The sequence below is a fragment of the Palaemon carinicauda genome, chromosome 42 (genome assembly GCF_036898095.1).
Source record: "Palaemon carinicauda isolate YSFRI2023 chromosome 42, ASM3689809v2, whole genome shotgun sequence".
NCBI lineage: Eukaryota > Metazoa > Arthropoda > Malacostraca > Decapoda > Palaemonidae > Palaemon > Palaemon carinicauda.
The window spans coordinates 45,491,736-45,506,872 of record NC_090766.1 but is presented as its reverse complement, the minus strand read 5'-3'; the positions used below and the strand labels follow the sequence as shown (position 1 = coordinate 45,506,872).

Sequence of the window (15,137 nt, the reverse complement as noted above, 5' to 3'; positions counted from 1 at the left end):
GGTGGGTTAAAGGGAAATATCAGTTGATTTGACTGGACTATGTCTGCTTTATTTCATGTATTCTGTTGCAATTAGTGGTGGGTTAAAGGGAAATATCAGTTGATTTGACTGGACTATGTCTGCTTTATTTCATGTTTACTGTTGCAATTAGTGGTGGGTTGAAGGGAAATATCAGTTAATTTGACTGAACTATGTGTGCTTTATTTCATGTATTCTGTTGCAATTAGTGGTGGGTTAAAGGGAAATATCAGTTGATTTAACTGGACTATGTCTGCTTTATTTCATGTATTCTGTTGCAATTAGTGGTGGGTTAAAGGGAAATATCAGTTGATTTGACTGGACTATGTCTGCTTTATTTCATGTTTACTGTTGCAATTAGTGGTGGGTTAAAGGGAAATATCAGTTAATTTGACTGGACTATGTCTGCTTTATTTCATGTATTCTGTTGCAATTAGTGGTGGGTTGAAGGGAAATATCAGTTAATTTGACTGGACTATGTCTGCTTTATTTCATGTATTCTGTTGCAATTAGTGGTGGGTTAAAGGGAAATATCAGTTGATTTGAGTGGACTATGTCTGCTTTATTTCATGTTTACTGTTGCAATTAGTGGTGGGTTGAAGGGAAATATCAGTTAATTTGACTGAACTATGTGTGCTTTATTTCATGTATTCTGTTGCAATTAGTGGTGGGTTAAAGGGAAATATCAGTTAATTTGAGTGGACTATGTCTTCTTTATTTCATATATTTTTTGCAATTAGTGGAGAGTTGAAGAGAAATATCAGTTAACTTGACTGGACTATGTCTGCTTTATTTCATGTATTCTGTTGCAATTAGTGGTGGGTTGAAGGGAAATATCAGTTAATTTGACTGTACTATATGTGCTTTATTTCATGTACTCTGTTGCAATTAGTGGTGGATTAAAGGGAAATATCAGTTAATTTGACTATACTATGTCTGCTTTATTTCATGTATTCTGTTGCAATTAGTGGTGGGTTGAGGGGGAATATCAATTAATTTGACTGGACTATGTCTTGCTTTATTTCATGTTTTTTGTTGCAATTAGTGGTGGGTTGAAGGGAAATATCAGTTAATTTGACTGGACTATGTCTGCTTTATTTCATGTTTTCTGATGCAATTAGTGGTGGGTTGAAGGGAAATATCAGTTAATTTGACTGGACTATGTCTGCTTTATTTCATGTTTTCTGATGCAATTAGTGGTGGGTTAAAGGGAAATATCAGTTAATTTGACCGGACTATGTCTGCTTTATTTCATGTTTTCTGATGCAATTAGTGGTGGGTTGAAGGGAAATATCAGTTAATTTGACCGGACTATGTCTGCTTTATTTCATGTTTTCTGATGCAATTAGTGGTGGGTTGAAGGGAAATATCAGTTAATTTGACCGGACTATGTCTGCTTTATTTCATGTTTTCTGATGCAATTAGTGGTGGGTTGAAGGGAAATATCAGTTAATTTGACTGGACTATGTCTGCTTTATTTCATGTTCTCTGTTGCAATTAGTGGTGGGTTAAAGGGAAATATCAGTTGATTTGAGTGGACTATGTCCGCTTTATCTGTGCCATTTTTCATTACTTCATGTGCTGTGAACTCCATTTTATCTCAGCATGTATTTCATATCCTGCTTATTGTGATCTTTCTGATTGTACTATTCCCTCGGGTATTTCTACATTGATAATTCGTTTATTTCTTATAACTAATACTGTTTACTATGATTTATGATCGTTAACTTTTCCTATTTTTTTTTTCCTCTTACACTGGACTATGGTAACTTAAGCTTTCTCCCTTCTGTTATTAGGGCATATAATGTCGTCCACGTATATAATAGTCGTTTTATTTCAAGTTCTCTTTTGAATATATGGCTTTTTGAGAGTTCATTGTGTTCACTCTGCCTGCGGCTATTGAGCAAAGTACAGGTCCAAAGAGTGGTCTTTCTTGGCCTTCCCTTGTATATTCTTTTTCCTCTTGTTTTGCCCAATGAAGTCTTCAACTACGTTTATATAGTTTTTCTCTTTTCTATTGTTTACTATGTTGTTTTCAAGCAACTCATTACTCATTCTATTTCGTTCTGAATAACCCCATTTAGCTCTCTTTCCCTGATGTCGATTCAATTTAGTAGCTTGAAATATTTTCATATACTTTGCAGACATACAATTCCGTTGAAATGCTTGAGTTGCTCATTTTTATTTTATTAGTCAACGTTTTTGATTCTCAGTAACATACATCTTGTTTTGTTATGGCTACACATCGTTTTCCTAGTTTCAAAAAGCTGCACAAAAGCACCTCTATATTTTTAATGTTGACCCGCTACTACTGTCCCCTTTGAGGTTCTTACTTTCTGACAATTTCTTTTACTTCCCCCATAGTACTTATCCACTCTTTTCTTCCAAATTGTGGTCTTCATTGTGGTACTTTTTTGTTTCATCAATTTTGTTACTTTGTTTTTCTTGTGTTAGCATTTCAACATTTAATTTTCACTTTTTGTAATAATCCTATACATTTTCCCCTAGCATTTTGTATAACCTTCCCTTCCATTAATCATGCATATTCAGTTTTAATTTAAAACTGTTTGTGATTATGATACAGTTTCTTTGGCAAGTCACCCTTACTATTCACTATTGTCCTGTCCATCTATATTTAATATTCCACTCCAGTCCTTGCACTTCAAACTATTGACAATGCACATTTTGTGTACTGCTGTTATTGTATCTTCATCCTCTTCCCTTGCCATTCCACAGTCTGATAAAGTACCATCTTCTTCCCAATCTCTGTTCCAGTCCATGTGGCATTAGTAGGCTAATCTTGGTGTACCATCTAACTTTCTTACTCCCTTTAGAATTTAGATGATAATTGATCTGATCTTTGTCTTTGCTTTATGGATGAATGGTCTTATGATTCCATTAGGATGACTAGAATGAACCTACATTCTATGAAACAGTATTTATTACACTGACCTCTTCACCTGTTCCTTCATTTATCATAACATTTCTTAAATTTCTTGTCCTTTTTAAAGATGTTCCTAGAGTTTATTATTCAATCCTCAAGTCATGTACTTGCACCAATAATCCGCTTCAGTAACGGTATCAATTGTTGGTATATGCTTTGTTAAAACTTGTCTATCAGGGTATTTTTTCATCTCTTCCAGACCCTTGGTTTTATAGGTTCTCTGATCTAAATATTCCCTCCAAGGACGTAAATTTGGTTCAATTATGTTTCGTGAATATTCCTTGTTTTCTACTCTCCCTATTACATTTTATTCCCCTTCCAACTCATCCATTCCTCCCTGTAGGTGTATTGCTACTAGATTCAATATAGGATCCTAAAAAAAAAAAAAAAAATCTCTGCTTTATTTCATGAGACACACACACTCAATAAAAAAAACTTCTCTGCTTTATTTCATGAGACACACACACTCAATAAAAAAAACTTCTCTGCTTTATTTCATGAGACACACACACTCAATAATTTTCTTAATGATCCATGCACTCCTCACACTTATGAATACAAAGGTAAAAAAAACTTCTCTGCTTTATTTCATGAGACACACACACTCAATAATTTTCTTAATGATCCATGCACTCCTCACACTTATGAATACAAAGGTTTTTTATTTACTGTCTGTGGTGATTCTGTCACTGATTCTGATTCGAATAGTTGCTCGATGTTGTCCATAACTATTTATTCACTGACTGCCACAGAGTACAACACTAAGCCCCTCTTCATATTCCATAGTTTCATCTTAATAAAAAGTATAGTATGGAAAATTTAGTACACTTTGATTATGGACTTGTTTTCCCTTCATATCTCATACACAACTTCACTACAGTATCAAGATAGCCACTGTCAGTTTTAGCTTGCCATACAGGCTTCACGAGGTTTGTTTTAGTTTTTAAACTCTTGATTTGCTTCGTCCTTTTTAATAAGGTAGTCTTAATTGTTTAAGAAACTGTAAAAAACCCCTTGCAGGACTCCAGTCTGACCCATGATAGACCATCATACCTCCTTTCTTACTTAGCAATGTTTATTTTGGAAGTCGGTCACGCTTTTTTCCCAATTCTCCACCTCATATTCTTTTTTGCAAAATTATCTAAACCATTCCTAATTGTGCTTTGTATCCACAGCAGCATATTTTAGAAAGGCCATCAGCATTCATGTCACTAATATTGGCCTCCAATTTTACTGTATTTGGTTGACCCACTCTCTCTAATTCCAGGCTGTTGTAGAAAACGGGAAGTAGGACTACAATGGTACGTAGGTCCGGACGGTTAAGGAAGAGCCTCTTCCAGGAAATTATGGAAGCAGATCCTGGTTGCTCGGCATTCCCTGGTACCAGTAAAAGGTCCAATGAGACCTATCTTTAAAAATTCGAAATAAATATTATTTCTGGCAACTCTTGGCATTTTCCTTACCTTAAACCTATTCTGTCATTCCACCCATATATGAATCATCTACAACTGGTCAAACTCTGCACCAAACTTTCTTTGGTCTAAATAGAATTAAAGTTTTTACTTTTCTTTCATTTATTATCTCCAATTTAATAATACAAAAATATAACAATTATATGAAGTGTCATTCACTTGTCACAAATGAAATTGCTATGGGAAAAAAGCCAACAAAAAGCAAAAAAAAAAAAAAAAAAAAAAATTAAAATAAACTTAATTTTTTATTTCTGTCTGTCCAGTGAAGGGGCCCAAACGGCTCTGGATTACCAGCCACTTAATTTTATGTTTCTTCTTAGTGGTTGATGTCGTCTCTGCAGTCTGCTGCTGATATGTTTCTTCTTAGTGGTTGATGTCATCGTCGTCATCTGCTGCTGATATATGTTGTCTCTGCAGACTGCTACTGCTGCTGATATATGTTGTCTCTGCAGACTGCTACTGCTGCTGATATATGTTGTCTCTGCAGACTGCTGCTGCTGATATATGTTGTCTCTGCAGACTGCTGCTGCTGATATATGTTGTCTCTGCAGACTGCTGCTGCTGATATATGTTGTCTCTGCAGACTGCTGCTGCTGATATATGTTGTCTCTGCAGCCTGCTGCTGATATATGTTGTCTCTGCAGCCTGCTGCTGATATATGTTGTCTCTGCCGTCTGCTGCTGATATATGTTGTCTCTGCCGTCTGCTGCTGATATATGTTGTCTCTGCCGTCTGCTGCCGACATGTTGTCTCTGCCGTCTGCTGCCGACATGTTGTCTCTGCCGTCTGCTGCTGATATGTTTGAAATGGGCACTGCACTCAGCATTATTACCTGTAAAATAAAGATTTATCAATTAGTCTAACTAATTTATACTTGCTTTACTGCATGTCTAAAATAAAGGGGCAAAAGTAAAGCAAATGTGTCAATAATTCTTTTAGACAATTTGTTTCCATCAATTTTGGGAATGTCAATTCCCTATAGAGCTATAATTCTGAGATATTTACACTATTTGTTCCTGATTTGGTTTTCGAACCAAGATTTGTCCCTGTTAAGAAAAACTACTAAAATAATTAAATGAAAAATCACACTTAAAATTATGTTAGTCATCTTACTTGATAACGTAACGTTTTAGAAAGTTTAAAAGGTTAGTTTTCAACTTTCTAAAACTCCTAATACAACTAACATAATTTACATACAGTATATACATTTTTAATAAGTGCGTGACATTTCTTTGATGTAATTATTTCTGTACTCTTAATAGGGATAAAAATCTGTTCGAAAAGCAAACCAGGAACAATAAAATTTTCATCCCTATTAACAGTACATAAATAATTACATACATAAATCTCAAACACTTATTAAAAATGTATATATGTAAATTATGTTAGTTCTATTAGACAGTTTTACAAAGTTGAAAACTAACGTTTTAAACTTTCTAAAACGTTATCAAGTAAGATGACTAAAATAATTTTAAGAGCGCGATATTTCATTTAATTATTTCAGTAGTCTTTCCTAAGAGGGACAAATCTTGGTTCGAAAACCAAATCGGGAACAAATCAATTTGTACGTGTCAAGTCAATGAAAAATTACATATGAAATGGACAAATTTACATCAAAACCAAAAACGTTAATAAAGTATTAAAGCTATAAAACATATAGAAACAATAAAAATATGGTTCTGCAGATAAAACGTTCCCCATGATTCAAGATGACATGAGAGGCGGAGATGTAACGAAGTCCACAAAATAGAGATATGAACAAGTGAAAAGATACAACTGAATTGCAGAGAAACAGTGGTTAAGTCCTAAAAATACAAAAAGACAGGGATGGAAGAATGTGTGGATTGAAGAGGGATGCAAAACCAGATTTGGGAGAGAGAGAGAGAGAGAGAGAGAGAGAGAGAGAGAGAGAGAGAGACTTCCTGGCATTGTGATATACACCGCACACCAATAACTAAAATCGTTGACATATTTCACCACCCTGAATGTGTCCACTAACTATCAGATCCACGACACTGGATTTGGGAATATTTCTCGGCGCTGGGCCCACGAGACCATTCCTCAACAAGTAAACCTCGAGTTAAATAACGAACATAGAAGGAAAGTGTAAATTATCATAGCAGGCTAAAAAATAGGAGGGCTTTTGGAGGCTGGGGGAACAGAGTAAAGAAACATTGATAATGCCTATTTACATTGCTAGAGGCTTACTGCAAGCAGACCCTCCTACGGGGAGACCTAATATTGTTTCTTCCTTAAATGCTTCAATTAAACTTCCATAATTCATGAAAACATTTAGACATTCAATGGTGGGTCAAACGTCTGGCAAACTATTACAAATTGAATAAATAATTCAAACTAAAGCACAAATCTAAATATGATAGACTTTAATATTGTATTAGTATGATAACTAACACATGCTATCAAATCGATGGTTTTCAAAGTTTTCCATAACTATACTAATATGTCAATCATTCACATAATATAAATTGAACTTCACAGGGGAATTAGAGTCTGTAAGATACGTGGATGAGCTAATTAGGCAATACAAAAATCAATGTCCCTCCGTCCACCCAAAATGTTTTTGTAGACTTATTACAAAAACACCCTCTACTAAAAAACAGGTTTCCTAAACCTAGACAAAGACATTCAAAAAGTTTGCTAATATTATTTAATCTAGAGTTAAGCACTTTGAAAAGATTGTATGTTTCTATCCCTATAACAAATAATAGCTAATGACCCTGCCCTTAAAATCAACATTAAATGACCATGCCTTCAAAATCAACATTAAATGACCCTGCCTGTCAAAATAAACATTAAATGACCGTGCCTTTCAAAATCCACATTAAATAACCCTGCCTTTCCAAATCCACATTAAATGACCACACCTTTCAAAATCAACATTAAATGACTCTGCCTTTCCAAATCAACATTAAATGACCCTGCCTTTCCAAATCAACATTGAATGACCCTGCCTTTCCAAATCAACATTAAATGACCCTGCCTTTCCAAATCAACATTAAATGACCCTGCCTTTCCAAATCAACATTAAATGACCATGTCTTTCTAAATCAACATTAAGTAACCCTGCCTTTCAATAACATTAAATAACCCTGGCATCCAAATCAACATTAAATAACCATGCCTTTCAAAATCAACATTAAATAACCCTGCCTTTCAAAATCAACATTAAATAACCACGCCTTTCAAAATCAACATTAAATAACCCTGCCTTCAAAATCAACATTATATAACCACGCCTTTCAAAATTAACATTAAATAACCATGCATTTCAAAATCAACATTAAATGACTTCCTTTCACAACATTAAATGACCCTGCCTTTCAAAATCCACATTATATGACCCTGCCCTCAAAATCAACATTAAATGACCCTGCCCTCGAAATCAACATTAAATGACCCTGCCTTTCCAAATCAACATTAAATGACCCTGCCTTTCCAAATCAACATTAAATGACCCTGCCTTTCAAAATCAACATTAAATGACCCTGCCTTTCATAATCAACATTAAATGACCCTGCCCTCAAAATCAGCATAAAATAACCACGCCTTTCAAAATTAACATTAAATAACCATGCATTTCAAAATCAACATTAAATGACTTCCTTTCACAACATTAAATGACCCTGCCTTTCAAAATCCACATTATATGACCCTGCCCTCAAAATCAACATGAAATGACCCTGCCCTCGAAATCAACATTAAATGACCCTGCCCTCGAAATCAACATTAAATGACCCTGCCCTCGAAATCAACATTAAATGACCCTGCCTTTCCAAATCAACATTAAATAACCCTGCCATCAAAATCAACATTAAATAACCATGCCTTTCAAAATCAACATTGAATAACCCTGCGTTTCAAAATCAACATTAAATAACCACGCCTTTCAAAATCAACATTAAATAACCCTGCCTTCAAAATCAACATTATATAACCACGCCTTTCAAAATTAACATTAAATAACCATGCATTTCAAAATCAACATTAAATGACTTCCTTTCACAACATTAAATGACCGTGCCTTTCCAAATCAACATTAAATGACCCTGCCTTTCCAAATCAACATTAAATGACCCTGCCTTTCCAAATCAACATTAAATGACCCTGCCTTTCAAAATCAACATTAAATGACCCTGCCTTTCAAAATCAACATTAAATGACCCTGCCCTCAAAATCAGCATTAAATAACCTTGCCTTTCAAAATGAACTTTAAATGTCACTGCCTTTCAAAATCAACATTACATAACCCTGCCTTTCAAAATCAACATTAAATAACCATGCCTTTCAAAATCAACATTAAATGACTCTTCCCTTCACAACATTAAATGACCCTGAATTTAAAAACCAACATTATATGACCCTGAATTTCAAAACCAACATTATATGACCCTGAATTTCAAAATCAACATTAAATGACCCTGCCCTCAAAATCAACATTAAATGAACCTGTCTTTCAAAATCAACATTAAATGAACCTGCCCTCAAAATCAGCATTAAATAACACTGCCTTTCAAAATCAACATTAAATGACACTGCCTTTCAAAATCAACATTAAATAACCCTGCCTTTCAAAATCAACATTAAATAACCATGCCTTTCAAAATCAACATTAAATGACTCTTCCTTTCATAACATTAAATGACCCTGAATTTAAAAATCAACACATGACCCTGAATTTAAAAATCAACATTAAATAACCATGCCTTTCAAAATCAACATTAAATGACTCTTTGCATCGCAACATTAAATGACCCTGAATTTAAAAATCAACATTATATGACCCTGAATTTCAAAATCAACATTAAATGACCCTGCCCTCAAAATCAACATTAAATGATCCTGCCTTTCAAAATCAACATTAAATGACCCTGCCCTCAAAATCAGCATTAAATAACCCTGCCTTTCAAAATCAACATTAAATGACACTGCCTTTCAAAATCAACATTAAATAATACTGCCTTTCAAAATCAACATTAAATGACTCTTCCTTTCATAACATTAAATGACTCTTCCTTTCATAACATTAAATGACCCTGAATTTCAAAATCAACATTATATGACCCTGAATTTCAAAATCAACATTAAATGACCCTGCCCTCAAAATTAACATTAAATGAACCTGCCTTTCCAAATCAACATTAAATGACCCTGCCTTCAAACTCAGCATTAAATAACTCTGCCTTTCAAAATGAACTTTAAATGACACTGGCTTTCAATATATACTTTAAATGACACTGTCTTTCAAAATCAACACTAAATAACTCTGCCTTTCAAAATTAACATTAAATAACCATGCATTTCAAAATCAACATTAAATGACCCTGCCCTCGAAATCAACATTAAATGACCCTGCCTTTCCAAATCAACATTAAATGACCCTGCCTTTCCAAATCAACATTAAATGACCCTGCCTTTCAAAATCAACATTAAATGACCCTGCCTTTCATAATCAACATTAAATGACCCTGCCCTCAAAATCAGCATAAAATAACCACGCCTTTCAAAATTAACATTAAATAACCATGCATTTCAAAATCAACATTAAATGACTTCCTTTCACAACATTAAATGACCCTGCCTTTCAAAATCCACATTATATGACCCTGCCCTCAAAATCAACATGAAATGACCCTGCCCTCGAAATCAACATTAAATGACCCTGCCCTCAAAATCAACATTAAATGACCCTGCCCTCGAAATCAACATTAAATGACCCTGCCTTTCCAAATCAACATTAAATAACCCTGCCATCAAAATCAACATTAAATAACCATGCCTTTCAAAATCAACATTGAATAACCCTGCGTTTCAAAATCAACATTAAATAACCACGCCTTTCAAAATCAACATTAAATAACCCTGCCTTCAAAATCAACATTATATAACCACGCCTTTCAAAATTAACATTAAATAACCATGCATTTCAAAATCAACATTAAATGACTTCCTTTCACAACATTAAATGACCGTGCCTTTCCAAATCAACATTAAATGACCCTGCCTTTCCAAATCAACATTAAATGACCCTGCCTTTCCAAATCAACATTAAATGACCCTGCCTTTCAAAATCAACATTAAATGACCCTGCCTTTCAAAATCAACATTAAATGACCCTGCCCTCAAAATCAGCATTAAATAACCTTGCCTTTGAAAATGAACTTTAAATGTCACTGCCTTTCAAAATCAACATTACATAACCCTGCCTTTCAAAATCAACATTAAATAACCATGCCTTTCAAAATCAACATTAAATGACTCTTCCCTTCACAACATTAAATGACCCTGAATTTAAAAACCAACATTATATGACCCTGAATTTCAAAACCAACATTATATGACCCTGAATTTCAAAATCAACATTAAATGACCCTGCCCTCAAAATCAACATTAAATGAACCTGTCTTTCAAAATCAACATTAAATGAACCTGCCCTCAAAATCAGCATTAAATAACACTGCCTTTCAAAATCAACATTAAATGACACTGCCTTTCAAAATCAACATTAAATAACCCTGCCTTTCAAAATCAACATTAAATAACCATGCCTTTCAAAATCAACATTAAATAACCATGCCTTTCAAAATCAACATTAAATGACTCTTCCTTTCATAACATTAAATGACCCTGAATTTAAAAATCAACACATGACCCTGAATTTAAAAATAAACATTAAATAACCATGCCTTTCAAAATCAACATTAAATGACTCTTTGCATCGCAACATTAAATGACCCTGAATTTAAAAATCAACATTATATGACCCTGAATTTCAAAATCAACATTAAATGACCCTGCCCTCAAAATCAACATTAAATGATCCTGCCTTTCAAAATCAACATTAAATGACCCTGCCCTCAAAATCAGCATTAAATAACCCTGCCTTTCAAAATCAACATTAAATGACACTGCCTTTCAAAATCAACATTAAATAACACTGCCTTTCAAAATCAACATTAAATGACTCTTCCTTTCATAACATTAAATGACTCTTCCTTTCATAACATTAAATGACCCTGAATTTCAAAATCAACATTATATGACCCTGAATTTCAAAATCAACATTAAATGACCCTGCCCTCAAAATTAACATTAAATGAACCTGCCTTTCCAAATCAACATTAAATGACCCTGCCTTCAAACTCAGCATTAAATAACTCTGCCTTTCAAAATGAACTTTAAATGACACTGGCTTTCAATATATACTTTAAATGACACTGTCTTTCAAAATCAACACTAAATAACTCTGCCTTTCAAAATTAACATTAAATAACCATGCCTTTCAAAATCAACATTAAATGACTTCCTTTCACAACATTAAATGACCCTGCCTTTCAAAATCCACATTATATGACCCTGCCCTCAAAATCAACATTAAATGACCCTGCCCTCGAAATCAACATTAAATGACCCTGCCTTTCAAAATCAACATTAAATAACCACACCTTTCAAAATCAACATTAAATGACTCTGCCTTTCCAAATCAACATTAAATGACCCTGCCTCTCCAAATCAACATTAAATGACCCTGCCTCTCCAAATCAACATTAAATGACCCTGCCTTTCCAAATCAACATTAAATGACCCTGCCTTTCCAAATCAACATTAAATGACCATGTCTTTCTAAATCAACATTAAGTAACCCTGCCTTTCAATAACATTAAATAACCCTGCCATCAAAATCAACATTAAATAACCATGCCTTTCAAAATCAACATTAAATAACCCTGCCTTTCAAAATCAACATTAAATAACCACGCCTTTCAAAATCAACATTAAATAACCCTGCCTTCAAAATCAACATTATATAACCACGCCTTTCAAAATTAACATTAAATAACCATGCATTTCAAAATCAACATTAAATGACTTCCTTTCACAACATTAAATGACCCTGCCTTTCAAAATCCACATTATATGACCCTGCCCTCAAAATCAACATTAAATGACCCTGCCCTCGAAATCAACATTAAATGACCCTGCCTTTCCAAATCAACATTAAATGACCCTGCCTTTCCAAATCAACATTAAATTACCCTGCCTTTCAAAATCAACATTAAATTACCCTGCCTTTCAAAATCAACATTAAATGACCCTGCCTTTCAAAATCAACATTAAATGACCCTGCCCTCAAAATCAGCATTAAATAACCTTGCCTTTCAAAATGAACTTTAAATGTCACTGCCTTTCAAAATCAACATTACATAACCCTGCCTTTCAAAATCAACATTAAATAACCATGCCTTTCAAAATCAACATTAAATGACTCTTCCCTTCACAACGTTAAATGACCCTGAATTTAAAAACCAACATTATATGACCCTGAATTTCAAAATCAACATTAAATGACCCTGCCCTCAAAATCAACATTAAATGAACCTGCCTTTCAAAATCAACATTAAATGAACCTGCCCTCAAAATCAGCATTAAATAACCCTGCCTTTCAAAATCAACATTAAATGACACTGCCTTTCAAAATCAACATTAAATAACACTGCCTTTCAAAATCAACATTAAATAACCATGCCTTTCAAAATCAACATTAAATGACTCTTCCTTTCATAACATTAAATGACCCTGAATTTAAAAATCAACATATGACCCTGAATTTCAAAATCAACATTAAATAACCATGCCTTTCAAAATCAACATTAAATGACTCTTTGCTTCGCAACATTAAATGACCCTGAATTTAAAAATCAACATTATATGACCCTGAATTTCAAAATCAACATTAAATGACCCTGCCCTCAAAATCAACATTAAATGAGCATGCCTTTCAAAATCAGCATTAAATGACCCTGCCCTCAAAATCAGCATTAAATAACCCTGCCTTTCAAAATCAACATTAAATGACACTGCCTTTCAAAATCAACATTACATAACCCTGCCTTTCAAAATCAACATTAAATAACCATGCCTTTCAAAATCAACATTAAATGACTCTTCCTTTCATAACATTAAATGACCCTGAATTTGAAAATCAACATTATATGACCCTGAATTTGAAAATCAACATTATATGACCCTGAATTTCAAAATCAACATTAAATGACCCTGCCCTCAAAATTAACATTAAATGAACCTGCCTTTCAAAATCAACATTAAATGACCCTGCCTTCAAACTCAGCATTAAATAACTCTGCCTTTCAAAATGAACTTTGAATGACACTGGCTTTCAATATATACTTTAAATGACACTGTCTTTCAAAATCAACACTAAATAACTCTGCCTTTCAAAATTAACATTATATAACCAAGCCTTTCAAAATAAACATTAAATGAACCTGCCTTTCAAAATAAACATTAAATGACCCTGCTTTTCAAAATAAACATTAAATGACCCTGCTTTTCAAAATAAACATTAAATGACCCTGCCTTTCAAAATAAACATTAAATAACCCTGCCTTTCAAAATAAACATTATATGACCCTGCCTTTCAAAATAAACATTATATGACCCTGCCTTTCAAAATAAACATTAAATGACCCTGCCTTTCAAAATAAACATTAAATAACCCTGCCTTTCAAAATAAACATTAAATTAGACTGCTTTTCAAAATAAACATTAAATGACCCTGCCTTTCAAAATAAACATTAAATGACACTGCCTTTCAAAATAAACATTAAATAACCCTGCCTTTCAAAATAAACATTAAATTACCCTGCCTTTCAAAATAAACATTAAATGACCCAGCCTTTCAAAAACATTAAATGACCCAGCCTTTCAAAATAAACATTAAATGACCCAGCCTTTCAAAAACATTAAATGACCCAGCCTTTCAAAAACATTAAATGACCCAGCCTTTCAAAAACATTAAATGACCCAGCCTTTCAAAAACATTAAATGACCCAGCCTTTCAAAAACATTAAATGACCCAGCCTTTCAAAAACATTAAATGACCCAGCCTTTCAAAAACATTAAATGACCCAGCCTTTCAAAAACATTAAATGACCCAGCCTTTCAAAAACATTAAATGACCCAGCCTTTCAAAAACATTAAATGACCCAGCCTTTCAAAAACATTAAATGACCCAGCCTTTCAAAAACATTAAATGACCCAGCCTTTCAAAAACATTAAATGATCCAGTCTTTCAAAAACATTAAATGACCCAGCCTTTCAAAAACATTAAATGACCCAGCCTTGCGGAAATCGTGAGTATCACCCGGATTCATTAGGTATTCGAGCAACGACGTCGTAAGGAGAGATGTTAAGATTATACAGTATACAGAAGATATTTGGCACAATTTTATCAAACCAAAGTCCAAAACCAAAAAGCTAGCACAACACACGTTACTCAAAAAATCTAATGGACAGCTGCTTTCTAAAAGGGATAATCTTGCCTCACTTGTGCAGAACTTCCTGAACTAGATATGTGCCCAGTACAGGAATGTCGTAGCGCCTCCCACATCCCGAAAGGAACCATAAAATATCCCGCCATTCAAATCCACGACTAGCATCTCCTAAAACTATAGACGACAACTTGTAAGAGATCCTACTTCATAAGAGTACCTCTCGTCATGTGTCAATCAGCGAAGAAGAACCTCCCCCTGATCAATAACCTCCCCCAAAAAAGACCTCAGTCCGCTTCAGGAAATACCGGAGCTTGGAATCTCTGGAGGTAAACCTGCCCATTAGCCAGATGGTTCCTGAGTCGTGTAGAGGAACGCCTACCAAAGACGCAG

General features: G+C 34.0%; 1 protein-coding gene and 1 long non-coding RNA gene across 2 annotated transcripts in view; one reads left to right on the top strand and one right to left on the bottom strand.

Moving 5' to 3' along the window:
• The window catches only part of LOC137632835 (uncharacterized), a 32,301-nt gene extending 27,631 nt beyond the window's left edge, over positions 1-4,670 (top strand). The window contains exon 3 of the long non-coding RNA XR_011042129.1: positions 4,230-4,670. This is a non-coding gene — a long non-coding RNA (uncharacterized lncRNA). The remainder of the gene's footprint in view (positions 1-4,229) is intronic.
• Positions 4,671-4,674: 4 nt separating this feature from the next.
• Positions 4,675-15,137, bottom strand: part of LOC137632834 (uncharacterized) — a 25,997-nt gene continuing 15,534 nt past the window's right edge. The window contains exon 2 of the mRNA XM_068364933.1: positions 4,675-5,266. Coding sequence (XP_068221034.1) covers positions 4,856-5,260 — 405 coding nt within the window. The 5' untranslated portion in view covers positions 5,261-5,266 and the 3' untranslated portion in view covers positions 4,675-4,855. The remainder of the gene's footprint in view (positions 5,267-15,137) is intronic.